This window comes from Ascochyta rabiei, chromosome 7 (genome assembly GCF_004011695.2).
Source record: "Ascochyta rabiei chromosome 7, complete sequence".
Taxonomy (NCBI): domain Eukaryota; kingdom Fungi; phylum Ascomycota; class Dothideomycetes; order Pleosporales; family Didymellaceae; genus Ascochyta; species Ascochyta rabiei.
The window spans coordinates 406,042-431,973 of record NC_082411.1 but is presented as its reverse complement, the minus strand read 5'-3'; the positions used below and the strand labels follow the sequence as shown (position 1 = coordinate 431,973).

At 57.6% G+C, this 25,932-nt stretch overlaps 8 protein-coding genes across 8 annotated transcripts, besides 8 other annotated features; 5 read left to right on the top strand and 3 right to left on the bottom strand.

The window, feature by feature from the left end:
- Nucleotides 1-228: 228 nt before the first annotated feature.
- Nucleotides 229-1,578, top strand: EKO05_0004727 (uncharacterized protein; the record flags this gene model as incomplete). Its single annotated transcript, XM_038945647.1, has 1 exon — nucleotides 229-1,578. The coding sequence occupies one exon, from the start codon at nucleotides 229-231 to the stop codon at nucleotides 1,576-1,578; it is 1,350 nt and encodes a 449-aa protein (XP_038799281.1).
- Nucleotides 1,579-2,683: 1,105 nt separating this feature from the next.
- EKO05_0004726 (uncharacterized protein) lies at nucleotides 2,684-4,637 on the bottom strand (the record flags this gene model as incomplete). The annotated part of the gene is made up of 2 exons (XM_038939438.2): nucleotides 2,684-4,191; nucleotides 4,238-4,637. 2 exons carry the CDS (start codon nucleotides 4,635-4,637, stop codon nucleotides 2,684-2,686), a joined length of 1,908 nt encoding a protein of 635 aa, XP_038799280.2.
- Nucleotides 4,638-5,423: 786 nt separating this feature from the next.
- On the top strand, nucleotides 5,424-6,785 carry EKO05_0004725 (uncharacterized protein; the record flags this gene model as incomplete). The annotated part of the gene is made up of 2 exons (XM_038939210.1): nucleotides 5,424-5,545; nucleotides 5,594-6,785. 2 exons carry the CDS (start codon nucleotides 5,424-5,426, stop codon nucleotides 6,783-6,785), a joined length of 1,314 nt encoding a protein of 437 aa, XP_038799279.1.
- Nucleotides 6,786-7,739: 954 nt separating this feature from the next.
- EKO05_0004724 (uncharacterized protein) lies at nucleotides 7,740-9,729 on the top strand (the record flags this gene model as incomplete). The annotated part of the gene is made up of 5 exons (XM_038939429.1): nucleotides 7,740-7,845; nucleotides 7,901-8,119; nucleotides 8,178-8,598; nucleotides 8,656-8,792; nucleotides 8,891-9,729. The coding sequence occupies 5 exons, from the start codon at nucleotides 7,740-7,742 to the stop codon at nucleotides 9,727-9,729; spliced, it is 1,722 nt and encodes a 573-aa protein (XP_038799278.1).
- Nucleotides 9,403-9,433: a tandem repeat.
- Nucleotides 9,730-10,057: 328 nt separating the features above from the next.
- Nucleotides 10,058-15,104, bottom strand: EKO05_0004723 (inositol hexakisphosphate and diphosphoinositol-pentakisphosphate kinase; the record flags this gene model as incomplete). The annotated part of the gene is made up of 6 exons (XM_059636449.1): nucleotides 10,058-10,268; nucleotides 10,323-10,427; nucleotides 10,482-12,579; nucleotides 12,709-13,913; nucleotides 14,162-14,429; nucleotides 14,510-15,104. 6 exons carry the CDS (start codon nucleotides 15,102-15,104, stop codon nucleotides 10,058-10,060), a joined length of 4,482 nt encoding a protein of 1,493 aa, XP_059492432.1.
- Nucleotides 12,643-12,690: a tandem repeat.
- Nucleotides 14,184-14,261: a tandem repeat.
- Nucleotides 15,105-15,127: 23 nt separating the features above from the next.
- Nucleotides 15,128-15,195: a tandem repeat.
- On the bottom strand, nucleotides 15,164-15,589 carry EKO05_0004722 (uncharacterized protein; the record flags this gene model as incomplete). Its single annotated transcript, XM_038945646.1, has 1 exon — nucleotides 15,164-15,589. One exon carries the CDS (start codon nucleotides 15,587-15,589, stop codon nucleotides 15,164-15,166), a length of 426 nt encoding a protein of 141 aa, XP_038799276.1.
- Nucleotides 15,205-15,298: a tandem repeat.
- A 228-nt stretch (nucleotides 15,590-15,817) lies between the features above and the next one.
- On the top strand, nucleotides 15,818-19,032 carry EKO05_0004721 (rRNA-processing protein utp21; the record flags this gene model as incomplete). The annotated part of the gene is made up of 2 exons (XM_038939550.1): nucleotides 15,818-15,946; nucleotides 16,012-19,032. The coding sequence occupies 2 exons, from the start codon at nucleotides 15,818-15,820 to the stop codon at nucleotides 19,030-19,032; spliced, it is 3,150 nt and encodes a 1,049-aa protein (XP_038799275.1).
- A 21-nt stretch (nucleotides 19,033-19,053) lies between these two features.
- Nucleotides 19,054-19,080: a tandem repeat.
- A 193-nt stretch (nucleotides 19,081-19,273) lies between these two features.
- Nucleotides 19,274-19,299: a tandem repeat.
- A 153-nt stretch (nucleotides 19,300-19,452) lies between these two features.
- Nucleotides 19,453-19,620: a tandem repeat.
- Nucleotides 19,621-21,204: 1,584 nt separating this feature from the next.
- Nucleotides 21,205-22,121, top strand: EKO05_0004720 (uncharacterized protein; the record flags this gene model as incomplete). The annotated part of the gene is made up of 2 exons (XM_038939407.2): nucleotides 21,205-21,311; nucleotides 21,362-22,121. The coding sequence occupies 2 exons, from the start codon at nucleotides 21,205-21,207 to the stop codon at nucleotides 22,119-22,121; spliced, it is 867 nt and encodes a 288-aa protein (XP_038799274.2).
- Between the last annotated feature and the right edge of the window lie 3,811 nt (nucleotides 22,122-25,932).

The window sequence follows — 25,932 nt, the reverse complement described above, 5'->3', positions numbered from 1 at the left end:
GGTGGGGCTGAACAAGGGTTCAGCCAGCCTTGTGTGGTATGACGTCACTGTCGTAAGCTCAAACACTGAGCTCCAGCCGCCGTCTGTTAACACCACTACATCTTCTTCCATCACCACGATCTGAGTAGCGATTTAAAGAAAGGCCTCAAGCTTTTTGTTCGACCTACGCTCGGATACCAAACCTCTAAACCAAACAAATCGCCAAAAGTTATCGCCGCTTTCAACATCATGGAGCCAGCCGCAGCCGGAATCCTATACGCGGCAGAGAACATCTTACAGGGTGCAGCCGCTCTGGTGAAGGGTATAACCTATCCAACTCTACCGATCAAGACCAATCTCACACGCATCACCTCTGTTCCATTGCCACGCTCACAGCACACCGTCTCAGTCGTCAAGGGTCGAGCCTACATCTTCGGTGGTGAGACGGCGCCTGGAAAACTAGCTGATAACGACATGCATATCATCATCCTACCATCCAGTGGTGTACTCGACGCAGACTATACTTCGAAACCTGCGCAGGCTGCCAATGGCTTAGACGACGTACCGGGTCCACGAAAAGGTCACACTGCAGTAGTAATTGGAGATTCAATATACGTATTTGGAGGAAGAGGTGAAGTTGATTCCGAAGAGAATGGAAGAGTTTGGGCTTACCACACGGTCTCGAGCACATGGTCATATCTTGACCCTGCTCCTGGCACGTCGGCCCCAAGCCAACGCGTGGGACACACCTCTGCGAGCTCAGACTTCCCAGCAGCGAAGTCCATCACATACCAAGAGAGAGCACCTCAACAGCCGGTAGACCCCTCGAAGAATGTTCCAGAACCCCCTGTGGATGATACTTGGGGCACTATTTTCATTGTTGGTGGACGTAATGTTTCGAGCGGTCAGCTTGCAAACGATGCTCTGGCTTTCGACTTGAGAACGCGCTCCTGGTCGAACATCCCCTCGCCGCCTGGGCAGCCACGTGAAGGCGCTAGCCTGTCACTCGCAGGCAGTAGGCTATATCGCTTTGGAGGCAAAGGTGTCGAAACTTTTGCATCGGGTGCTCTGGAGTATCTAGACGTTGCGCCGGTCTTTAATCACGCAGAAGGTGGGACAACCCCTCTGACCAGCGGCTGGGCGTGGCAGGAAGTCTCGCACGCCGATTCAAAAGATCTATCAGTGCCACAGGCGCGGTCGAATGCTGGACTTGTTGAGGTCACCACCGGTCAAGGACGGCACTACCTCGTCGCCATCGGTGGCGAAGGCGAAGACGCAAGACATTTGGATGACATCTGGACCTTCCAGTTGCCCCCAGAGTATGCGACCGCAGCAGCAACCAAGGATGCTATCCGTTCTACCTTGAAACGAGACACACATGAGGCTACATGGGCGGAAGTACTTTACAACTACGTTGACACTAAGGGGGAGGAAGAGAAAGAGATCCCTGGAGAGCCCAAGCGAGGCCTTGGAGAAAGGGGTCAATTCGGTATCGCGAAAGGCACAGAGGTAGACGGGGCAACGTGCGTTGTCTGGGGCGGTGTCGATTCCGGAGGTAACGTACTGAGTGATGGTTGGATGGTTACAGTTGATAGGTAAAATCCTGCAAAGACTGAGCTCTTCGCATCATCATGACGTCGGCAGAGCGGTGTTGTATACAATACCAACGGCAAAACTGCACGTTTTCGTCTAAGCTTGGCACGTCGACTGAATGTCGACAGGGACAACATGGCTATAGAGCTTGCTTGACCAACAAGAAATAGGCACAACAAATCGGATTTGTTAATAAGCACAGTACGGTGCGAGAGTATCGATAAGCGATTGGTATATATGACAGGAACGACTATAGCGTGTTGTCAAGTGTCTCAGGAACTTTCCCCATCAGCATCTCGGAACGCATTGAGCTACCCATATCTTTCTTGTATTTTTGTCTTGATACCATTGCAAGTCAAACGGGACGAACTACCTTTGCCGCGATGTGATTCATGGGTGGCAAAATGTCCTTCAGCGAAGTTGTATAGCCGTTGATGTCCATCGAGGCCGCATCTAGTTGAGCGAAGTCTCATGGATACGAAATATTTTTTATTAATGTCGCGACCGGAACATATGTTTGATCCAGCTTGAGATCGCATTCAAGAGCCATTCGCAGATATCGTAATCTCCCGGAGAAGAAAATCGCTACGAACCTATCGAAGAACGATCTCAAGGGTTCGTTGTTCATATGTTGTATGAAGACGCTGCAGCGCACTTGGGGCCAGACTATCAAGATGTGGTAAAGAGATGCTTGGACATTTTTTAACCACAGCATGGGTGCCATGCAAAACTGGAAATATGGAAATTTCATCTACACAGACCTGGTTAAGGCGCTAGAAGATATACAGACATGGATGGTTATGGAAGGCCAGCAGGCAGCCTAAGATGATCGGGTCAAGAGCGAGGTGAGATGGTTTTGACAGAGTACTGAACGGTTAGTGATGCAAAGCAAAATTCAAAATGTTTACCAACGATCATTTGCTAGTATTTACCACTGTTGCGCCAGGACGACGCTGACATGGGGCTAAGCAAGTGTATTTTGGGAGGTATCACAGGGTGAAATGTATCGCTTTTCATCTAAACTGTCCCTTCGCTATAACTACATCATTATGTAAGATTGGTTTGACGCGCGTCCTACCATACCAGCAGCTGATCGTGACATATGACGATTTCAGTCAAAATGGATTCGCCACAACTCTCGATCAACACCCGCCTGAAACGAGCTTCTTGTGTGCAGCATAGAGATGTTGTCGTTGACAATAAGGTCTCCTTCCTTCCATGAGTGCCAGTAGCATACCCTGCGGTCATGCAACAACTTTTCCAGGACGTCGCACATGGTCCCGTCGTCGCTCTCAATTTCTACCTCGGTCGGGTCGAAACGAGTTTTCTCTTGAGGCCACCGCTCGTGGTATCTGAGGCAAGGTCGGCCTGTGGAAGGATGTGTCGCAACAAGTGGCATATTGCCAATGAGTGATTGGTCAAATGAGGGGGTCTTGACCGACCATGTTAATGCTTCGAGCTGTTTCGACGACTTATCTGCCGGGAGATGGTCGAAAACAAGTTTCGAGCTCGAGAATAGCGTGTATCCGGTGTTTTTTGGGCTTGGTGTGACTGCAGCAAAGAATTGGAAGCGTGGAGGGTTAGGCACAAGATGTTCGGTTCCGTCGTCTCGCCTCTGCTTCTGGGTCTTGAACATGCCGTCAAAATGGAAAGGCATCCACTCTTGGCTTAGCACGTTGTTCAGACCTTGGCCTTCGTTACCACAATCCTTCACTTCGAGTACAAGGCCGAATTTCCATGGTGTCGGTACACCCATTTCATACGATTTTGCGACGTAAGCATCTCGATCCTTGGTTTGCTTGAAGCCTCTCAGAATTACAGGCGAGTTCAGTTCGGCCAGTTCCCTTACTCTGCGGGCATCGATGTCCTGGATGGACAAGGATTTGGCGCCCTCGGCCGGCCTGATCATGATTCCACAAGGATACATCGGTTCGAACGCCACAGGAACTGAATGATCCCAGTGATATAAGGGCGATCGTTCTCGGAAGTAGCTCGGCCTTCCATCCTCATACACCAGCTCCATTCTTGTGTCTTCCTCGAATTCCTTACGCTGTCCTGCCAGCACTGTTCCGTCGACCATTATAGCTACAGTGCTGTGCCACGGCGTAATGACTCTATTCATCGGCAGGACGTTGATCGATATCTTGTCCTCGCCAGTGCTTGGATGAATGGAGAGTCGAACATGATCGGGATAGTTTTCCCGAACCGCTCTTGCGAATGCTTCGCCGCGTTTCAGCATACTCTTTGCAATAACCTCGACACCTCTCTTGAACGCGCTCTTCGTTCGCCCTTGACCGATTAGGTAGGTGTTCGCCAAATCCAAAGCGAGGAACTTTAGGTATCCGCAGTAGGTCAACCTCTTGTTCTCGTCGTTATTGACGTACGATTCGTTGGTCACAGAGTCCCAATTGAAGCTGCCGTACCGGTGCATCAGTGCGAGGCGGATTGAAGGCGCAACAGCAGCATAGGCCATCTCATCAATATCTTCACGCAGAGAAGAGATGCCAAGCAGGTCCTTGAGTCGTGCAAAGTCGATGTGCGTGTATCCCTTGGTCTTGGTAAGTTGTCGCAAAGATTGGCCATAAGTCCAGACTGTATGGTCTGGCACGCCTAGCAGGTCTAATATCGTCAGCATCGACTAGGAAGGTATCAAAAGAACACGAACCGTTGTAAACTAAGCCATCCGAGACGATGGTAAGAACGGCGCCCGGGGGGTAGATGTCCTCGATTGCAGCGCATAGTCCATTCAGATGGGCCAGAGCTACGTCCTCGGCCTTATCTGGAAGGGTACCCAGGACTTTAACGCTGCTGTTTGGACTTTTGAAAGGAAAAGCAGGAAGTACCATGCGAACTGGTTCGCTGTGTTTCACCGCTCGGTAGATGAGGCCAAGGGATTTGAGCACGCCCTCGTCACTACGATCCGGGGAATCCTTCGGCAGAGGAGACCTGTAACGCAATATAACATCGAGAATACGCTGCGATGTTTCCATCGTGTTTGATTGGAGGTAGGACGGGGTGCTATGTTCGAAGGGTGGAGGTGTACCCGACCCAAAGAGGAGAGGCATATTGTAAGAAATGAATGTGAGCAGAAGCGAGAAGGAGTGAATGAGCTGGGGACTCCCTGGTGACTGTTTCACTCCGGTCCGAATGGTCTTGATTTGTTCAATCTGGCATCAAGTGCTCATTTATGCTTTTTCTGACAGCCTCCACGCTTCTACAAATTCTGGTTTTTTTCCCTCTCCTCTCTTTCGGGCGTGATCACCGTTTGACAAACTCTGTCCCGAGGTCCTTCGCACAACCTTGCTTGTAATTGCATCTGGAAGGACCCCTGATTGTCCCATTTGCCACCACAGTGAAGGATTGCACCTCCACTTTATCAAGACCTGAGTAGCAATGTATCAGCTAGTCCCGACTTAGGTCGCCAAGCACAGCGCTCAGACCGAGGACGAGAACGATACGTTCAACCGCAAGACAACCTTCCCGATGTATACCCACTATACTGCCAATGATTGACATGCATATCTTCCGCGCACGGGGACTCTTGCGTTCCTCGGGATGACCCGATTGTACATCACGGCGGATTGACCCAGCTAGGCAAGGTCGGTCAACTTACGGGCTTATTCCGCTTGCTTACCTATGCTATTGCATCTCCCATCGATCTGAAAGCCTTGTAAAGAGTTTGAGTTCGTATAGGGCTTACATGTGGATCTTCCCAATTTCACGTGGCAATGTCGTACGAGCAGGCGACTTGAATCGTGCCGTCGCAAAAGTCTTAGTCAACCAACTACTCACTGATTTGCAAGTTTTCGACAAAGGTTGCGTTGACTGCCAAACACAGCTCACAATCCATCATGGCAGCCGAGAAGACAACCGCATCGCAAGTTGCCACACAAAGCGACTCGAACAAAATGGCGTCGAGCCTTAGACCCTGGGTTCAAGTCGTAGCTGGCCTGTTTCTGATGTTCAATTCTTGGTAGGCTCTACCACCGAAGTAAGAGTGTTTAGCTGACCATAGGCAAAGGGGCCTGATTAATGCTTTCGGAGTCTTCCAGGAATATTACAGCTCGTTCAATCCGGCACTCTCAACACCATCTTCCATATCGTGGATTGGATCTCTCCAGACGTTTCTACTATTGGCATGTGGATCTGCGACCGGCTCCTTCGTAGATAGAGGATACGCCCAGGTCATGTCCTTCATCGGCTGCGCGCTTGTCACTCTTGGCTTGCTATTCACGTCTTTCAGCGGGGAGTTTTCCACTGCGCATCGTCCCGTGTACTACCAAGTACTACTTTCGCAAGGTATTCTATCAGGCCTAGGCATGAGTCTGCTCCTAGTACCCTCTACGGCCATCGTACCCACGTACTTTACGCAAAACCGCGCTCTTGCTGTCGGCCTTGCGAACAGCGGAGCTTCGCTTGGTGGGATCATCTATCCAATTCTTACGCGCCGTCTACTTGCTAGTGTAGGGTTCAGCTGGGCTATCCGAGCGACGGCTCTAGTTGTACTGATCACGACTGGCGTCGGAGGTCTGCTTGTACGTCAGCGCTCTGCTTTGACGAAGAACCCCGCCAAGCGGACGCTCTACGAATTCAGCTGTTTGAAGGATCCCGCATATGCCCTTTTCATTGCAGGCATCTTCTTCTCGTTTGCCGGCATTTACATCCCGTACTTCTACATCAGCGCTTGGGTGCGCGACACTGCATTCCCGGTGCAAGGTCTGAGCACATACTACCTGATCAGCATCATGAACGCTGGTGGATTGGTTGGTCGAATTGTGCCAAACTTTGTCGCCGATAAGTTTGTCGCCGGACCAGTACTTACTCAAGCGCTCGCAGCGATCGCGTGCGGTGCGCTGGCAGCAGGTTGGACACGCATCAAAACATCTCTCGCCGGCCTGATTGTCTGGGTTGTTGCGTACGGGTTCGTCAGTGGGAGCGTCATCAGCCTCATCCCAGCCAGTGCGGCAACGCTGACTCCAGACATGAGCAGACTAGGAGGCAGGATTGGAGTGCTCTTCGCTGGAAATGCAATCGCGAGCTTGATCGGCAATCCAGTCGCTGGTGCCATCCAACGAGACACTGGGCCTGGATGGAGCGGCCTTGCTAGTTACTGTGCTGTGTTCACTATTGTAGGTGGACTGTTGCTGGTCGTGTGTTGGACGTTGGACGTCCGTCGCAGGAAAAGCGCGGCACGGGCCGATGGCTTAGAGTAGATTCTAAAACAATACGACGGAAATTTCCAATATCCGATATCTAATCCAGTCCTTGTTTGACGGTGGCGTCGTGTAGCGTGGGGGTGATGGCTTCGACAGACAGCACGGCAGTGCCTCGCCTTTTGCAAGAAACATGTGCCGGTGGCCCAGTATGGGGCTAAAGCTCGCTTGTCTGCCCTGCAATCTACCGGGACCCCTGCAACCCCTACTAGTGCCCAAAGTATCGTTCTCGCTTTCACGGAAAGCACGTGGCTAAAGTCTCCTTGCGCGCCCCGGCATCTGCATCCTTCCTCCACGCCCCGATGAAATTTCCAAGGGCAGGACGAGGAGCATTTCGCGCATGAACGCAACGTTCGCCACAAAAGCCTTTGATTCGGTCCGACCCGGTGGAACACACCCATGCATGTGCACCACTATCCACATCGAGCATGCGTCCGTTGTAGAACACGCTCTAGGACACGATGCTTTTGATCCTGCGAACAGGCTATTGATCCAGGGCAATCAAACCCCTCCCACACTTCCTGATACCGACTAGTCGCCGGTGACACTAGCCAGTGCTACGTCCGACGCATGCCACCTACCTCTTGTGGCCTGACAGTACACAGGCATTGCGATGCGACGTACTTTTCTTAGCCCATGGATGGATTTGGGTGTTTGGACCTCTAGACTGCATAACACCGGGACTGAAGAATCCATCCTGACTCGGTGTTCCGAGCATCGACGTCCAACAACAGGGCTGCGTCTGCCGAGATACTCCGTACCAGCACGAGACACGTATCGCGCGCATGAACCTAGCTATGCTGATCAAGAAAACTCGTCGGATTGCGCGAGATCGAAGGTGCAAAAGATAGGCCTAGGCACTCGACGGTATATTGCTCCAGACTCGCAGTACTAAAGGCTCGGTTTGAAGGACTTCAAGCCATATTGAACGAGTTGATTCTTCCTATATCAAAAATGGCCATTCCTCAGGACTTTGGCGGTGCTGTTGAGTTTGAGGACCACAGACGTGCTCAAGAGTCCACCAAGCCAGTCGAAGAGGTTGATCTAGTCATCATTGGAGGTAAACAAAACACAGAATCCACATGCATGCAAGTCAGAGTCTGATCCACCTGCAGCTGGACCAACAGGCCTGCTGTCCGCTCTGCTTGCCCGCCAACTCGGGCTCAGCGTCTCGATCCTCGATGCAAAGCAAGGACCTCTAGAAGTTGGCGGCGCAGATGCCATCACAGCTCGAACCCAGCAGTATCTGGAAGTCGCCAGCAACGCGGAGCCAAAGAACGGGAAAGATGCAGGTATCCTCGGAGAGCTTCTGAACCGAGGTGTGAAGTGCAACAGTAAGCCAGCACGATACAAGGCCAGCTCCAAACTGCCGTGCTGACAACACCCCGATAGCAAGCACAACCTACGCTGATGGAGAATTCACCAGCCGGCAAAGCAAGTGGTGGAACGGTATCCCCCACACCTTCTACAACCACCTCCTCATGATCGGCCAGCCCTTTATAGAACGCCACTTTACCTCTCACATGGACGTGCCCGTGCACTACGATGAGCCCGCGCTCTCCTTCTCTCACACAACGTCGCCCATGAGCGTGACCGTCCACACAGCAAAGCGCACCGTGCAAGCGAAATTCTGCCTCGCGGCCGACGGAGCGCGCAGCTTCATGCGAAGCGAGCTGGGCATTGGCTGGGAGGGCACGAAACCCAACATGGTGTGGGCCGTGTTGGATTGCTGGATCGACACGACGTTCCCTGTGACGAGAGAGATTGTCACGCTGCAGGTCGATGGCGAGTCGAGGATGGCGTGGATTCCGCGGTGAGTGTGTTCCGGTCGTGATTGGGCTGGTTGGGACGACTGCTGACGACTGCTCAGTGAACGTGGCATGCAGAGATTCTACGTCTTGCTCGATGGGGAGATTACACAGGAGAAGACGGAGGCTTCGATTCGAAGACACATGGCGCCGCATCCGGTTGAGTTTACACATGTTGAGTGGTTCAGCAAGTTTGAGAGTAAGTCGGTCCGTTGATTCCATCTCGTCGGCGTAGACACGACACCCAAACGGCCTCCAAGCCCTACCGTTTACAACTCCCACTAACCCACGCCACAGTCAAAGAGCGCGTCGCGACAACCCTCGTCCACCCAACCCCCACCGGCCCCTTCCTCCTCGCCGGCGACGCCGCACACGTCCACTCCGTCAACGGCGGGCAGGGCATGAACACGGGCCTCTCGGACGCCTTCAACCTAATCTGGCGCCTCTACTTCGTCCTCGGCCACCCGTCCCTCCCGGCGTCGTCAGCAACGGCGCTCCTCTCGTCCTACGACACCGAGCGCCGCGCAACAGCAGCCCGCGTCATCAACGTCGCAGCACAGCTCGTGCGCAGCACCATGGCCGACGCAAAGGGCTACGTGACCCTGATTGAGCAAAACGCCGCCTTCATCACCGGCATGGGCGTGCAGTACGCCGACGTCGCGTCTCCGCTAGTAACCAACAGCGAGCGCGGCGTCTGGCGCGCCGGCCACCGCGCCCCGGATCTGTGGCTGAGAGACCACCGCGCAAACGACGACCTGCGCTTCTACCAGCGCCTCGTCTACGGCCGCTACGTGCTCGTGCTCGTCGGCGCCGCAGCCGCAGCCGCAGCCGCAGACGCAGAGCACGAAAAAGACGTCCTCAAGCCCAAGACACCCCAGTTCCTCTCGCTGCTGAAACTAACCGAGCTGAAGGCGCGGAACGTGGGCGTTGTCTCGGTCCCCGCCTCCGCTTCCAGCCGCGAGCCCGCCGGTTTGCAAAACGAGGGGGAGGCAGATGCGGAGACTTTCGGCTGCTCGTACGTCCGACCGGGGGATGCCTACGCCGTGCTCGTGCGGCCAGACTGCTACGTTGAGATTGTGGGGTCGGTGGACGAGGTGCGGCGGTACGTTGAGGAGCGCTTACCGGGGCTGTTGTGATGTGAGCAGGCGTCTTGACCGAGGGAGAGGGGTTGATTCGGGGCGATTCGGGGCGATTAGGAGCTGATTCACAGACACTCACTCGCTTGGTAGGAGCAGGAGCAGGAGCCAAGTGGACAGTATGGTACGATGGTAGTTTGAACTACTCAGCGGCGCGTCGAGTCCAACGTGCCTCATGTTATACATACACACTACCATGGCGATGGCACAACGGATATGAATGCATGAACCTGTACACAACCCATCCCAGCCCTCCCCTCCAACGCCGGTCCGTCTACCCGCCCCAAACACCTTTCCTAGGCACGACAGCCACTGCTCAGAACGCCCTCTAAGCATCTAGCGCAGGAGGCGGGAGTTCCGTGCTCGGTTCATCGGCGTCCGCACTCGCTCGTCGCTCCTCGCTGCGTCCCCTCTCCACAGCTTCGGGGTCGAGGTTCTCCTTGGTCTGACCACTCCCACTGCCGTTCCCGTTCAGCCTACGCTCAAAGGCCTCCTTTTCGCTGAGGTCGATGGCGACGAAGGATTTGGGGAGCTTGACACTGGGGAGGTGTTAGCGAGGGGCTCCCAGGGCAGACGAGGTACAGGGAACGCACGTGTGGAACTTTGCTCTTAGCGTCTCGAGGACCTCTTTCCAGTCTTGATGTGCGGTGAGACTGCGGCGGGGCGAGAAGCCAATCATGTGGCGGGAATCGAGTTGGCTGTGTGATGATTAGCGCATGTCTCACGAGTGCATGTCGGTATCGGACACGTACACGTCCAGGGGCGCAAAGGCGTGACAACCGGGTGACAGGGTGATGCGGATGCTGTAGTTGAATGTGTGCGGCGCATCGTCTGTGCTTGCATTCTCCGACTCGTACAGCTCGAAGTTGATCTGCGAGAGGTAGTCGAGCTCGGGAATAGCATTGCGCTCAATCTTCGTCTTGATGCCGCCTTCGAGGATGCAGTTGAGGAGGGTGTAGATGTGCGATTCCTTTGTGAAGTAGAAGAAGCACTTGGGCGTATCCGATGCTTGCAGCTCTTCCAGGTCGCCAACGATCTCCTTGAGCAGCGGCAGTGAGGTGAGCAGGCCAATCTCCAGCTTCTCCTCGCTCTCGATGCCGTACTCTTGCGGACCGATGTAGTCGAAGAGTACCTTGCAGAGGTGGTACATTTCACGGAGCTTGACCAGGCGGGCATCCATCCGAGCCTTGGAGGCCGCGTTGCCCATGCCGGTGTAGAGCTTGAAGTAAGACTCGTTTGCGTACGAGGGAGGTACGGCGGGCTTCACGGCGATCTCCGAGGGCCGTCTGAAGCCCATGCGACGGGCGATGCTGCCGCGCTCGTGGGGCTTCTCGGCGCTGCCCTCTTTGATCTCGGGCTTCCCCTCGGCTGCAGCTGGCTCGTCGGACGTCTTCTGCCTGGGAGGCTCGGGGATCGCGTCGTCGTCCGTGAAGGTGTCGTCTGGGGTGAAGACCCACTCGAGGAAGGGACGGTTGTGCAGAGCATCGAATTTCATCGTGTCGTAGAGCTCGGAGATCTTGCTAGGATCGACCTTATCGGCATCCTTGAATTCCTTGAAGAGCTTCTCCCACCGCTCCTTGAACAGCTCCGGGCCTTCGTTGCAGCACCAACGTGACTGGATGTGGTTCACGCTCGTGTGCTTGGACTGTCCGGGAGCGCCGTCGGCGGCGGGTGGAGAGGCGATGGCGCTGAGAGAGGACATGGCTTCGGACTCGATCTTCTTGAAGTTGTGGTTCATCACCCGCTGATGAAACTTGATGAGAGCGACCACCTGGCGAACGACAATGTAGGGCTCCGCCACGTCCTTGGGCCACGCAAACTGGGGTGGTGCCTTGTCGCCAGCGCGGAGCAGGGTCTTGAGCCTCTTCTTGACCTTGTCCATGACGTCCTTTGCGGCGTTGGAGTCATCCAAGAGATCCTTGCGGACGTGGATCTGCTCAGCCGGATACTGATCCTTGTCGAGGAACGAGGCTCCGAAGATCTGGGCGCTGGTGGTGACCCTTCGCTCCGAGCTGCTGAAGATGTGGACGTCGTCGAGGACGTCGCGGTTCATCAGCAGCAGATCGTTGCGCAGGTTCGCTCCCATATCCTGGGTCTGGTGGCGAGCCGAGTGCGTTGGCTCTCCGCCCCATTTGATGATCAGCTGCAGCTTGTCGAGGACCATGTTGTTGTCTTGTGCGGTGATGCGGGACAGGGTGACGCCAGACATGGAGTCGCTCCTGTTCTTGAGTCGCTCCGGGTCCGTCTCGTTGCTGCTCTCGTTGCCTGCGTCTCGGAGCAGGCTGGAGGTTGAGCCCTGCCTCTGCCTCTCGGGCGACTCATCGGGTGGGGATTCGCCGGGGAGGAATTCGTCCTTTCTCCTCTTGCGGAACATGGGCTTGATCTGCACCTTGGTGCCAGGCCACGGACCTTTCTTCCCCAGGTACAGCTGCAGCTCGCGGAGCTTCCTTGGATCCTCGCGCTTCTCGTCCAGAGCGAGCTTGACTGCATCGCTGACGCTCTGCAGAGCCGGTTCACCAATCAACAAGACCTCAGCCTGATGTCCTTTGAGCAGGTCGACAAAGGGCTGGGAGTGGAACGTGTACTTGAACTTCTGCTTCGGTGTGCGATCGGCATGTCGTATGACGGACACGACGCCCTTGAGCTTCCACTGCGCTTTCGATGCCGGGGGAGGAACGGGGGCTTGGTGGTCCTCGGAGCGCGACCGCTCTGGCTCGAGCATGTATTCCTCCTCTCGGACGGCGGGCGGAGGCAAGAGGTCTGGCTCCGAGGCGGGCGCAGGCGGTAACGTGCCGGCCGTGGGCGGGCCAAGCACAGCGGTGAAATCGGGCTTCTCGAAGCTGGGGCTAGCTGCGACGGGGGGGGTGCTTAGCGAAGTCTCGGGGGAAGAAGGCATGGTGCTAGCCTTGCGCATGTGGGGGAGGTGGGCGTGGGGGTGGGCGTGGGGGTGGCGGGGGTGGTCTCCCACTCGTGACATACTAGGACTCTTGAACAACCCCTTCAGGGCGTGGCGGTGGCTCGACACGCTCTTTCTCGACGCTCCGTTCCTCTCGTCCTGCGCATCCACGGCGGCGCTCTGGGCGGCGTCTTTGCGTTGCTTGCGCTGGATCTCGGTCAGGAACATGTCTCGGAGGATGTTGGCCGCCTTGTCGTAGTAGTCGCCATTGTCCTTGACGAAGCTCCAACCGTTGACGTCGATGACGTAGCTCTTGTCGCCGGCACGCAGCAGGTCGAAGCCGCAGACGCGCTGACCAAAGCCCTCTGAGATTTTGGAAGCCATGGCGGCTTCCGTGTCGCTGAGCTTGGTCACGTAGCGAACCTCCTTGCCGCTGGGGTTGCGCTTCACCAGGCCATCGACGACGGGCGACTTTCGGGTCTCGGCGTGGCAGAAGGTCGGGCCTACGGTGTAGGCCTTGACGTCTTCGGCGTTGTCGACCTGCAGGAACTGCTCGTAGATGTAGCTGGTGTCTGGCTCGGTGATGGATCGGGGCACGGCGAGGGATTCATCCTTCTCCGAGCTCTTGTTGTTGATCTTGCGGAACAGCCTTCGACCGCCGGCTCCGTCCTTTGTGTGGAAGTAGATGTGGATGTTGTGGTCCTCGCCGCTCACGGGCTTCTCGACAAAGGGCTTGGTCAGCGTCTGGCCGTCTACAAAGAGGGTGTCGCCGTCGTCCATCATCTCGATTCTCTTGGGTGGCGGGAGGCCTCCGCCGGTGCCGTCCGCGGGGCCGAGCAGAGCGACGCCGGTGCGGTCGTACAGCTGCTTGGCGAAGTCGGCCGAGGGCAGCTTGGGGCCGCCGTCGCGGTTGACCTCGATTCGCTTCGGGGTGGGGACGTTGAGCTTGTCGAGGATGGAGAGACACAGGCGTCGGTCCCACAGGACCTGCTGCATGGGCAGGTCGTTGACGCAAAAGGGCTTGCGCAGGCGCACGTAGGCGATGGCTTTGTCGAGGGGGAAGCCATCGGAGAAGAAGGAGATGAGGAAGTCGCAGACGGGCCAGTTCTCGACGTCCTCGTCGAGGATGATCTTGTCGCCAAAGATCTTGACCTCGAAGTCGTCGACCAGCTTGCCGAAGATGTTGCGGGCGGGCTTGCTGCGGGCCTTGGACTCGAGGGCGCAGACGCCGATGATGCCTCTGCAGGGCTTCTTGGGCTCGCGCATGCCGATGCTGGCGGGGCTGCTGCTGGCCGCGGTGCTTCCTGTTCCGCTGGTGCGTCTTGTGGTCCGGCTTCTTGAGCGGCGGGGGGGCGGGGCCAGGGGGTGGAAGGGGGGCGGTGCCTGTGGGTATAAGGGGGGCGGTGCCTGTGGGTGAAAGGGGGGCGGTGCCTGTGGGTGAAAGGGGGCGGTGCCTGTGGGTACAAGGGGGGCGGTGCCTGTGGGTACAAGGGGGGCGGTGCCTGTGGGTACAAGGGGGGCGGTGCCTGTGGGTACAAGGGCGGCGGCGAGGCGGCGGTGGGGTTGGTGGGCGAGGTTACGGTGTTGGAGTCGGTGCCAGGATTGGGATTTGCGTTGGAGTTGGCAGTGGGGTTGGAGCTACAAGGGGGCGCGTGCTGGACATCAGCCTGCTCGTGGGGAAAGAGCAGCTGGGTGGGAGAGGGCTTGGGCCCCAGCGATCCATGTTGGCTTTGCGTGGTCACCGACAGCGACGAGGTCGCGGTGGTGCCGGTGCCGTGTGGCGCGGCGGGCTCGGACATTTTTGCTGTGAGGACCGTCAGCCAGCGGGCACGCGAGGCAAAAGGGGCGTCTGGCGGCAGGTGGCCGCTGGCAGGCGGGTCGCACCGTCTGGTTCGCTGCCGATGAGCGAGCTGCGTCCGCTCCAAGAAGGGCCGCGAGTGTTTGCGTAGATGGCGGAGCCTAGGCTGTACAGCGAAGAAAAGGAAAGGTGCCGCGATCGGTTTTCCTCGACGTCAGACCGCGACCTAGCTTCCGAGGCGGACAAGGAGCATGGGGACCGCGCTGCCGCCAAGGCGGTCGCATCGTTGGTCGCATCGTTCAGCTCCTCCTCGACCGCAAACCCGTTGTTCCGGCCAAAGTAGTCCAGCAGGCTCTCCGACGCCTTGGACGGGCGGCGCGCGGGCAGGACGGCGGGGTGCACGGCGGGCAGGGCGGCGGGGTGCACGGCGGGCAGGGCGGCGGGGTGCACGGCGGGCAGGGCGGCGGGGTGCACGGCGGGGTGCACGGCGGGCAGGGCGGCGGGGTGCACGGCGGGGTGCACGGGCGCGAGTGCTGCGGTGCCCAGCGGCGAGAGCAGCTGCTCCTCGGGCTCGCTGGGCCTGGCCTTTGGGCCGCTCGATGGCTGCCAGGGCGCGGTGCTGGTGCTGGTGCTCGACGTCGACGTTGACGTCGTGCGCGACAGCGGAAGATGCGACTCCATGGCGAAGTGGCGCGGATGCGGACGCTGGGTTGGGTTGGGTTGGGTTGGGTTGGGCTGGGCTAGGCTGGGCTGGGCTGGAGCTGGAGCTGGGGCCTCGCGGGGTCGTGGTTGGGGTCGTGGTCGTGGTCGTGGTCGTGGTCGTGGTCGTGGTCGTGGGCAGGGTCGTCGTCGTGGTTGTCGTCGTGGTCGGGGTCATCGCTACAAGAACAAGGCGCTGCTTGCTTTTTCCACGACCGCGTCCTCGTCGCGTGACGTGTGCTCTGCTCTCCACGACCGCGTCCTCGTCGCATGACGTGTGCTCTGCTCTCCACGACCGCGTCCTCGTCGCATGACGTGTGCTCTGCTCTCCCTCGACGCGCCCCCTCACGGCCGTGCGTGGGGGCTTGGACAGCGCGCCACACCAGCGCCACGGCCGCTGCTCGCCACGGCCACAGAGGGAGCAGCGACGGCCATGCCTTGGTGTCGTCGACGTTGCACCGTTGCATGTCGCCGACGCCTGCGCGCGAGTGGGCGTGCGTGTGCACGAGCGATCTGGCGTACTATGTAGTATGTACATGCCAACAGGCTGCACCGTATACGCGTATAGCAGCCAGCCAAGCCAGGCACGTGAGAGCGGGACTGCCCGGTGTGGTCGTGTCCGCCAACTTTTTTTTGGGCGCCCGCGCTGCCTGCGCCATTCCACCACCCCCTCGCAACCCCCCGACCCGCGCATCATGGCAGGCCTCCACGCCCACCACCCACCCGCGGCTGGCCCAGCGCCGAAGCGCCAGAGAGTGCACGGCGACCAGCACCCAGCCTCGGCCCCGCTCGTCCGCCACTCCACCATCTTCGCGCCCTTCCGAGTACGGTCCCCAGCTCCAGAGAGAGGCATGTCGCGTGCGCACCAGTGGCAGCTGACCCGCTCCAGACCGTCGGCCTCGTGTCCCCCACCGCCGTCCCCTTCACCGCCCTCCCGCTCGGCAAGACGACGTTCCAGATCACCACCTCGGTCGGCCGCTCGCTGCAGACGTACGACCTCAAGCGCGGCCTGAACCTCGTCTTCGTCACCCGCCCGCAGACCCCAGACCACATCACCGCCACCCTGGCGTGGAAGAAGCTCGTCCTCGCCGCCTGGGGCTCCGCGCCCGCCGAGTCCGGCGTCTGGCTCTTCCAGCGCGGAAAGAAGCTGGCCGAGCTGGAGCTGCCGCCGGGTGGCATCGACACCATCACCCGCCTGGCCGTCATGGGCGAGTGGATCGTAGGCGGCGGCCCCACCCGAGTCGACGTCTGGAAGACGGCCACCCTCGAGCACTACACCACCCTGCAGGGCCCCGCCTCGAGCCGGCTGTCGGGCTGCATCACCAACATGCCCACCTACCTGAACAAGATCTTCGTCGGCACCCAGGACGGCACCGTCGAGATCTGGAACGTCAGCACCGGAAAGCTGCTCTACACCCTGCTGCCACCAGCCGCCGACTTTGGCGCCGTCACCGCCCTGCAGCCCACCCCGGCGCTGTCGCTCCTGGCCATTGCCTACCAGTCGGGCCCTGTCGTCATCCACGACATCCGCGCAGACAGGGAGGCTCTGCGGCTCAACACCGCCGGCTCGCAGAAGCCCCCCGTCACCTCCATCTCCTTCAGGACCGACGGCCTGGGTGCGGGCGAGCACGGCCGAGACGACGGTGTCATGGCCACCGCCAGCCACGAGAGCGGAGACGTCACCTTCTGGGATCTGAACAAAGGCGGCCGCAAGATGGGCACCCTGCGCGGCGCCCACGCCCCTCCTCCGTCTGCCAGCGGCGGTCTCGGCGGCGGCATCAGCAAGATCGAGTTCCTAGCCGGCCAGGCCGTCATGGTCTCAAGTGGCCTCGACAACACCCTCAAGAGCTGGATCTTTGACGAATCCCCCTTCTCGCCCGTCCCCCGCATCCTGCACCAGCGCGGTGGCCACGCGGCACCCGTCTCGACCCTGCGCTTCCTCCCTTCCAATGCCGACGGCTCCGACGACACCGGCAAGTGGCTGCTCAGCGCAAGCAAGGACCGCAGCCTGTGGGGCTGGAGCCTGCGACGAGACGGCCAGAGCACAGAGCTCAGTCAGGGCGCCCTCCAGAGCAAGGCCAGGAAGAGGGGGCTGCTGCACGGTAGCTCCGACCCCTCCAAGCACCACGTCAAGTGGGAGCATCTCAAGGCTCCGCCCGTCACCTGCATGGCCTGTTCGCTCAACCGCGATGGCGGCATGGGCACGATGCCTGGCGTCAACGCCATCTGGACCAACGCGTCCAAGCTCAAGGGCGACGCCAAGAAAGCGACCGAGGTCAACATGACTGGCTGGGAAAGCATCGTCACCGGACACGGAGACAAGACAGCCAGGACCTGGTTCTGGGGCCGCAAGCGCGCCGGCAGATGGGCTCTGGACACAGGCGACGGCACCGACGTGAAGAGCGTCGCCATCTCACCATGCGGTACGTTTGCGCTGATCGGGTCCGCTGGTGGCGCCATCGACATGTACAACCTTCAATCCGGCCAGCACCGACGCAGGTTCCCAGCTCGACTGACTCCGGCCGAGGCGAAAAAGCACAAGCTGCACCAGCTTCGGCTTGAGGAGTCGACAGCCTTGGAGACCGACGACGCCCCAAAGACATTTGCCAGAGGCCAAGGCAAGCACAGAGGCGCCGTCACCGGTCTTGCCATCGACAGCCTAAACAGGACGGTCATCAGCTGTTCCGACGACGGCAAGGTAAAGTTCTGGAGCTTCGCAACCGGCACGCTCCTCCATGAGATCGACTGGCATCCCATGGTCAAGATCCTGTCGCTCCGCTACCACCCCAACTCCGACCTCATCGCGCTGTCCTGCGACGACGGCAGTCTACGCATCCTCGACGCCACCACACGCAAGCTCGTCCGTGAGCTCTGGGCCACTCGCTCCAGCCCGGTCATCACCACCATCGACTACACCTTCTCCTCCGACGGTCGCTGGATCCTATCCGCGTCTTCCGACTCCACGGTACGCGTCTGGGATCTACCTACTGGCCACCTGATCGATGCCATGCGTCTCCCCAAGCCCGTCAACACCGTTGCTTTCTCGCCAGCGGGTGACTTTTTGGCCACCGGCTTGGAGGGCGAGGTCGGCGTGCATATCTGGACGAACCGCTCTCTCTTCACACACGTCCCGACACGCCAAATCTCCGACGCTGACGTCGCGACCGTGTCTGCGCCCACAGCAAGCGGCGAGGGCGGCGAGAACATCATCGACGCGGCTGGAGAGGAGAGCGAGGACGACGACCAAGAAAAAGGCGCGACGGCCGTGCCGGTCATGGACCAACTGAGCGACAAGATCACGACGCTGAGTCTGGTGCCCAAGAGCCGATGGCAAACGCTGCTTCACCTCGACGTGATCCGCGCGCGCAACAAGCCCAAAGAAGCGCCCAAAGCGCCCGAACACGCCCCCTTCTTCCTCCCCGCCGTGGGCGAGAAATCCGCTCGGACACCACTCGACGCCGACGCCGACGCCGAAGCCGGCTCGCGCATCTCCAGCAGCGCACTGGCGAGCCGCTCAACAGCCGCCACCTCGACATCCGACTTCACCAGGCTGCTCGAGCGCGCTGAGCAAACGGCCGAACACACGCCCCTGCTCGCCTACCTCGCCTCCCTCCCGCCCTCGGCCGCAGACATCGCCCTCCGCACCCTCGACACCACGGCCCCCTACACGGAGCTGCGGACCTTTGTCGCCGCGCTCACGGCGCGGCTGCAGCAGAGGCGCGACTACGAGCTCGTGCAGGCGTGGATGAGCGTCTTCCTCCGTCTGCACGGCGACGTGGTTGTGCGCGATCAAGGGCTGATTGCGCAGTTGCGCACCTGGCAGGAGGAGTCGAAGCGTGAGCGTGACCGTGTGGGCGGGCTGGTCGGGTACAGTGCCGGCGTTGTCGGGTGGGTGAGGAGTGCGCGGTAGGTAGCCTGACGTTTTCGTTGTAAAAAAAAAAAAGAAGAAAAAAGAAAAGCGAGCGATGCTGCTTTTCCTCCAACCTCGATTCATCTCCTTCCTACATCCCACCTCGTCCCGCTGACTTCTGTGCTCACCGTACCGTGCACCCCCTCTTCCTTGCACCCCACCACCTCTCCACCCCGAACCATCCACCCCTCCGTCCAAGATCCTAGACCCACGTCCCACAGTCCCCCGCAACCGCCAGTATCACACACACACACACACACACACACATCCAGCCCCAAACCCCAACACCAACACTAGACACGCACTCAACCCACCCTCCTCTCCTCTTCACCACTAGCACGTCAGGATCAGCAGTTTTTACATTCCTACAAACACTCCACTCGCAAACCTCTACACCTCTACTCGACGCTAACGTTTTTTCTTTGCTTTGCTTTGCTTTGCTTTGCTTTGCTTTGCTTTGCTTTGCTTTGCTTTGCTTTGCTTTGCTTTGCTGCGATTTTGCTTTGCTTTGCTTTGCTTTGCTTTGCTTTGCTTTGCTTTGCTTTGCTTTGCTTTGCTTTGCTTTGCTTTGCTTTGCTTTGCTTTGCTGCGATTTTATATTGCTTGTCTTGGCTTGTGTCCTTTTCTCGCTCAGCACAGGCTGGCGTGTATTAATATGTTTGAAGAGGGATGTGGATTGTGTGGGGTATGGGGATGTGGTGAGGTGTTTGGGGTTGGCTGCGCGGGGAGATGGTAGGGTGCTGGATGGGCTTGTTGGAGTGATGGGGAAGGATGAAGGATGGGGTTGGGGTTGGGAATCGATAGAGTTCTGCTTGGATTTGATAGAGTTCTGCTTGGATTAGGCCTCGAGAGGACGGTGCGTAGTGCTGCTCGTTCTGTTGATTTGTTGTGCCTTCGTGCTCGTCCAATGTCTCGGTTCCACCCGTCCTTTCCCTGTCTCCAGGCGCTGTGGCAGCTTTCTGTGCGCCGTCGCGGTAGCTGCACATCCTTTCACGCTGCTTCTGCCCTCTCTGCACAGTGTCGACGTCGGTAGGCCTCGTTTCATCAAAGCAGCGTCTTTCCTCGCCGATGTTGGATCTCTCATTTCAATATCTGGAATCCTCGTCGCAACTTGCATACGCTGTTGCAGCATCTTGGAAAGGAACGAACGAAAATAGCTCAAAGACACGAGCAGTAGGTACATCATGACTTGCACACAACCACTTGGTACTGCTGAAAATCGCCGCTGCCGTAATCAGCCACAGCGTGTAGACTCGATCCACGCTGCCGCTACAGCACCCTCCCATACGCATCATGCACACACCCAGCGCCCGACTCGCCATGGCGCTACACCGGCCTCGAGCAGCATCCGTCCAGGACCCCAAGTCCAGCCAATCCGAGGCATGAAGCCCCAACAGCACCAACGTACAGCCGCGCCATCCGCCTCACACACACATGCGCAGCGCACGGCGTACGACAGCCGCTACCACGCTGGCCCGCTTCGCGTGGTAAATCCTGACACGCCTACTCCGCGCCGCAAGACGTTCCGCAAAGTCTGCGCCGAGCAAGGCGAACTAGAACAGCGGGAAGTGAAACAGCTCGAACTTGAACGTCAGCAACGGGTGGCTGCGCATGACTTTGGGCTGGGGACGATGGACGGGACTCTCGGTGCGCGGGATCTCACTGTGAGTGATGAGCTGGATATCTTCCATCGCTTTGCTTCAGGTGAAAATGTTGTGCTTGTAGAGCTGGGGAGTAAGCGGAGGTATACTGTGCAGAAGCAGTTTGACCTGGTTCGGCGCGGGAGTGGGTTTGAGGCCAAGGTTCGTCGGGGGCTGCTTAGCTTCTTGGGATTAGAGTGGCGTTGATTGCTAGGAGTCTGCTGGAGGAATACGGGATCTTGGTGTTGCTATTGGGTGTTGAGAGAGTGCTGTGATTTCCTTTGACATCGGTAAAGATGTCTAGAGATCGAAAACAGTGAAACATTGAAAGATCGATAACAGTAGCACCTACCATCAAACCGCCCAGCTAAGATGTCGGCTCGTAGATCATGCTTCCAGAACGCGCAGTCAGGCTGTTGCCTAATCAGGGAACTTTCCTTTGCCTCAGCACGACCTGAACTGACTGAAACTCACCCACAAACAGACTTCTTCGATTAATATTCTAAGGTGTTGAAGAGGCGGCATTCTGACTATGCGGAAGAGCATGTGGAACCATCTGTCTGGCGATGGTCACAGCCCTCAAGATGAAGAGGTGACGTCAGAACAAGCATTGGAACGACAACAATCAGTATCTGAGGAGTAAGAAGAGCACGCACCAACACCAGACGTATACTTACCGTTGCATCAAGGGCTCCGAAAACCACAGGAATATGCCCTTTTCTGCGCCTTCCTACTGAACTTCGCCTGCAGATCTACGGCTACACCGACATCGCAGGCCACACTATTGAGGTCCTCAATCTACCTGTCCTGCAGACCCAACAAGGCATAAAATGCTATCGTACCTACAGCACCAACCCAATCAGCCACCACCTCGTGTATCGACTTGAGCACGAAAACGACATCCCAGCTCCGACAAAACGAAAGCGCTGCTTCAGCGTCGAGGGCCTGTTCAGCTTAACAAGTGTATGCAGACAGACCCGCGCAGAAACTCATCTGTCGGTCTACAAACTCAACAGCTTCGCCTTCTCGGTCGAGTACTTCAACTACGGCAGAGCCATTCACGCATTCACCCACCCTCTACCCGAGCGGGAGGTCTCGTCTATCCACTGCCTATACTGGCCTTTGCTGCAGGCACGTGTCTTCCAGCAGAGCCTGCACGATGCGCGTATCGAGGGGTCTGGATGGACTTGTGTGGAGGAGCTCAGGGCTCTGAAGGGATTGAATAAGGTGGTGCTTCGCCACAAAGCAACGGATGTTGAGAAAACGCCGGACGAGTATAGCGAAGATGAGGCAAAGGAGCTCGAAAGCTTGTTCGCGGTGAGAAGTGGGGCTGAGTACATTGTCGAGAGGCAGTTTCGTAGAACGCTGGCTGTGAGGGGTATGGCGAAGCTTGTTGGTTCGGAGAGGGTGGAGCTGGTGTGTCAGAAGACGTGGCGTGCAGCGTTCTGATCGTTTCCTAGACCGTTGACTACACCAAACATGCAGCATGATCCATGGTGTTTACTTCAAGCTTGTTCGATGGCTGTTGTTCGCGATAGGCAACCACGGCTCCAGTGTATGCACCCGCCTAGACTTGGAACCACGACTATCTCTACCGTGGATCGCCATCTGCACTGCAGATCACCGTTCTTAACGTAGAGTAGATGCGTGAACGGGTGGCAAGTAGTAAGATTTCATGAATGCCCTAATGTGGCCACACTTTGCCCTGCATTCCGTCCCCTTGACTGTCAATCGGTCCAACTAGCGAATCGGAATCTCACGCTGCCTGTAACGCATATCTGGTCAAGTCAATACGAAAGGAGGGGCGAGATGACATGTTGCTGTGCACCGATATACAAGGATATGTACGTGGATGCACACTTCCACGTCAGTCGCTGGACCGGCTCGAGCCGCAATGCTGACAGCATCATCACCATACCACCGGGCACCAGCCACCTCATCCTCAGAGGCGGCATGATCGTCTTCTACGCGGGATATGCAAAACGGAATCCATTTCTGCGCTGTCCCGCGGCACTACAAGTTTTCGTCGTGGCGTGAATGGCGCAGAGAACTAGCATGGAAGCCAAAGACTTGAGTGAGTTCCGACGCTGTGTAGTCTTGGTATATCACCGTTGGCTCGATCGACAGGCGATCTTGAGTGAGCCATTGCTCCCTGTGCGTGTTCTAGCATCAGGGCTACCAAACACGCACGGCTGTGCACAGCTATGAATTGCCGCCATGTATGCACTAGCTCTGGCGGAGCGGCAAAGTACCTTGCAGACGAAGAGAGAAACATGATATGTCTGGGAAAGAGCACTCCCTGTGAGACACCACCAGCGACCTTTCAAGATGTCGTAGATACGGTATACCGCCCTAGGATAGCACATGTCACAATCGATGCACTGTGTATCGTGCAGGACGAAGAAGACTGGCGTAGAGAATCTAGCAAAACACCATCCATCCACCCACGAGCACACCTCACCGATGCTGCAACAGCGGCGTCCAATGCTAACGAGGGTCTCTACAATCACAATGCACGGCTCAAGGTGCAAACCAACTGCACAGACCATGATCGAATACCCACGAGAGACTCCTCAAAGCACCACACCGAACACACCCCACTCTCGATCCGCGGCTAGATCCACCAGGAGCAAGTGGTGTCCAAACCCTCTTGCGAGGACGACATCACTGCAGCCCTCCAAAGCGCCGCCTAGCCACCGTCACGGCGCGCCGTGGGAAGAGTAGCTAGTCCGCGCCCACGCCCACAGCTCTCCGACGGCGCGCAGGAGTCGACAGGCCTCTGATTTTCGCTCTCCACGCACGCACCGAGCGCCGGCCAGGTCCGGAGGTTGCGAGAATCCACCAAACACAGCTGCTCACGATGCTGCGGGGCACTTGTAGCCCAGGGGGATACTCTCGTTGGGTCTTGGCTACAGACTGTGTCGCGTCTAGCGCTGAACGGGATGGAACGTTCGCGGTGCGTCGTCAGGTGTGGGTGGCGTTGGTTAGGAGTTCAGACTACAGTGTCTTCTAGGCCTCGCTCGGGTTGATTTGTGTTCGAGGTGGATGCCGGTACGACGGCTGTATACGAGGAGGTTGGATGTTTGGAGAACGAATGCAGAGTAGGGACTTGGTAGGCCTCTATCAAAACGTTTAGTATGGTGGTCAAGAAAAGCACACAGGACATCACGCACGTTGTTATCGTTGTGAGGTCGTTCATTGTAGTCAGGCAAGGCATCTCTCATTCGCACTCGTAGTGTTTTAGTAGAGTCTTGATACAAGTCTTCAACCAGTGTGATGTTCAAACGCTGCAGACTCGAGTCGAATTGCAGTTCTCGTGCCACGGATTACAAAGCCGCAAACGCCCGCTCTCCCACCACGTACCTGTAGATCTTACACAGAGACTCCACCGCGCGCAGAACACGAGCAGGGAGGCCCTGCGTGGCAGAAAACTCGCACCCAACCTCTGCTCCACCCACGTCGCCAAGGCAATAGCAAGCTGCGGTACAGGTACATGCATGTGGCTATGCCGACCCTCCGCCAGCCCGTCCGCTAAGGCATCACAACACCACCACACGCGAGTCAGGATGGGTCACGATGTACGGTGTGGGATTGGGAGTAGCGCCAGGCACAGTACGAGGCGATACGACCGAACCTCGGACGAACGATTGATACGGTGAGTTTGAGAAGCGCAGCACACGGATCCAGCTATGATTACCCGACGACGAGCGAAGTGGTTTTCCCGGCTCCAGAGCGGCACTGACGGAAAAAGGGTTTCCGCGCGCTTTTCGAGAAAGTGAGGTTGTTCGCTTTACGCTCGGACATGTGCCCCGTTCACTGGTCTGCTGATCAAGACAGTCATATTGACAGGATTGTCTGGTGCCATGAGATGGGAAGAATTGAGCGCGTCTGACCTGTCAGCTGCTTCGAGACTCCCCAGCCCTGCTGCAAGTCATTTTCTTTTTTTCTGCCGGTGGGGCTGTAATGGCTTCCCGCAGCAACAGCGTGAGGAATTTTTGACAGCCGAGCTTGTTTTACGCGCCCGACATCCGTGCGTACCGAGTCATAGTCCATCGTGTAGGCAAGCCTTGTCTTTGCTGTTTGCTCTGCTGGAGTGAAGAATTTGCCAAGGTGCGGCTCGGCGCGAGAGAGCGAAAAAGCGTGCCTGAGGACCCACTCCACCTGCCCGAGATGCAAGTGATGGAGCGTCTGTTTTCTCAAAGGTGCAGAGTGGAGCGCGTTGCGCTGACAAAGGTTGATTGACAGCTGGGATGCAGATTTGCAGCCTTGCAGTCGCCGAGCCTTCTCGGTGTTGTTCAACCAACATTTTCAACGTCAACCATCTCGTGCTTGACGTCGTACGAACCCATGTTCGCCTGATCCGCGCGTCTCCTTTGGGCGGACGAATTTTAGAAAGGCTTTGTACGCGCGATCAGGGTCCTCGATCTGGACAGCCACAGGATGAAGGATGCTCCCGATCTGGCGCAGGCATTTTGGGTCAAGGACGTCATGAAACTTTTGCTCTGACGTCGCGCGTCGTGCTGGATGGTCTGAGACGCGTTCGAGGATGGGAGTGTTGCGGTGCGATGATGTGAGGGTATTCACGTGAAGAATGAGATTCAGAAAGCGGCAGAATAGCTGGCCATGTGGTGGTCGTGCGTGGACATGAGATAAGGTTGAGATGTGGCTGGAACGTGGCTGCGCGGAGCTGCACCTTGATCGCTACGTGTCTGGGGCTCCAACGCTGAGCATCAGCATGGATGGTCCAACATCAGCCAAGTCCAGCACCAGCAAAGATCTGCTGGCGGAATGAAACACTCTGATGGGTTCTTGATCAGTCACTTCAGAAATCCATGTTCAGAACCAGCTGGACGTGTACATGTGCACACCGCTTGGTGCGGTTGGATCTCAGCGGAGGTTGGGGCTGCCTGAGGGTGCATTTCCCCTTTCCGGCGAGTTCGAGGTTGGTCTTGTTTGGAGATTGTCTGGAGCACCTTGGCCAGACCGTCCCTCTGCACGGTCAGTGGTCGCAGCAGGAGAGGAGCGATAGGCACGCAGGCTGCCAGCTCATCGATTGCGCTGTCGAAACACCGCCTTCAACAGCTGCGACTGGGCAACGCCATCTCGTCTGGTGGCTGCTGAGTTGCGCCAAGGGAAGCAAACTAGATGCGTACCTGTTTCACGATGATTGTCGGTGAGCGAAACACAAACCCACGCGCACGCTTGCCGCGCTCCAACACTCACCACTGCACACCGCATGAGGAAGGTGCGGTGCGTACAG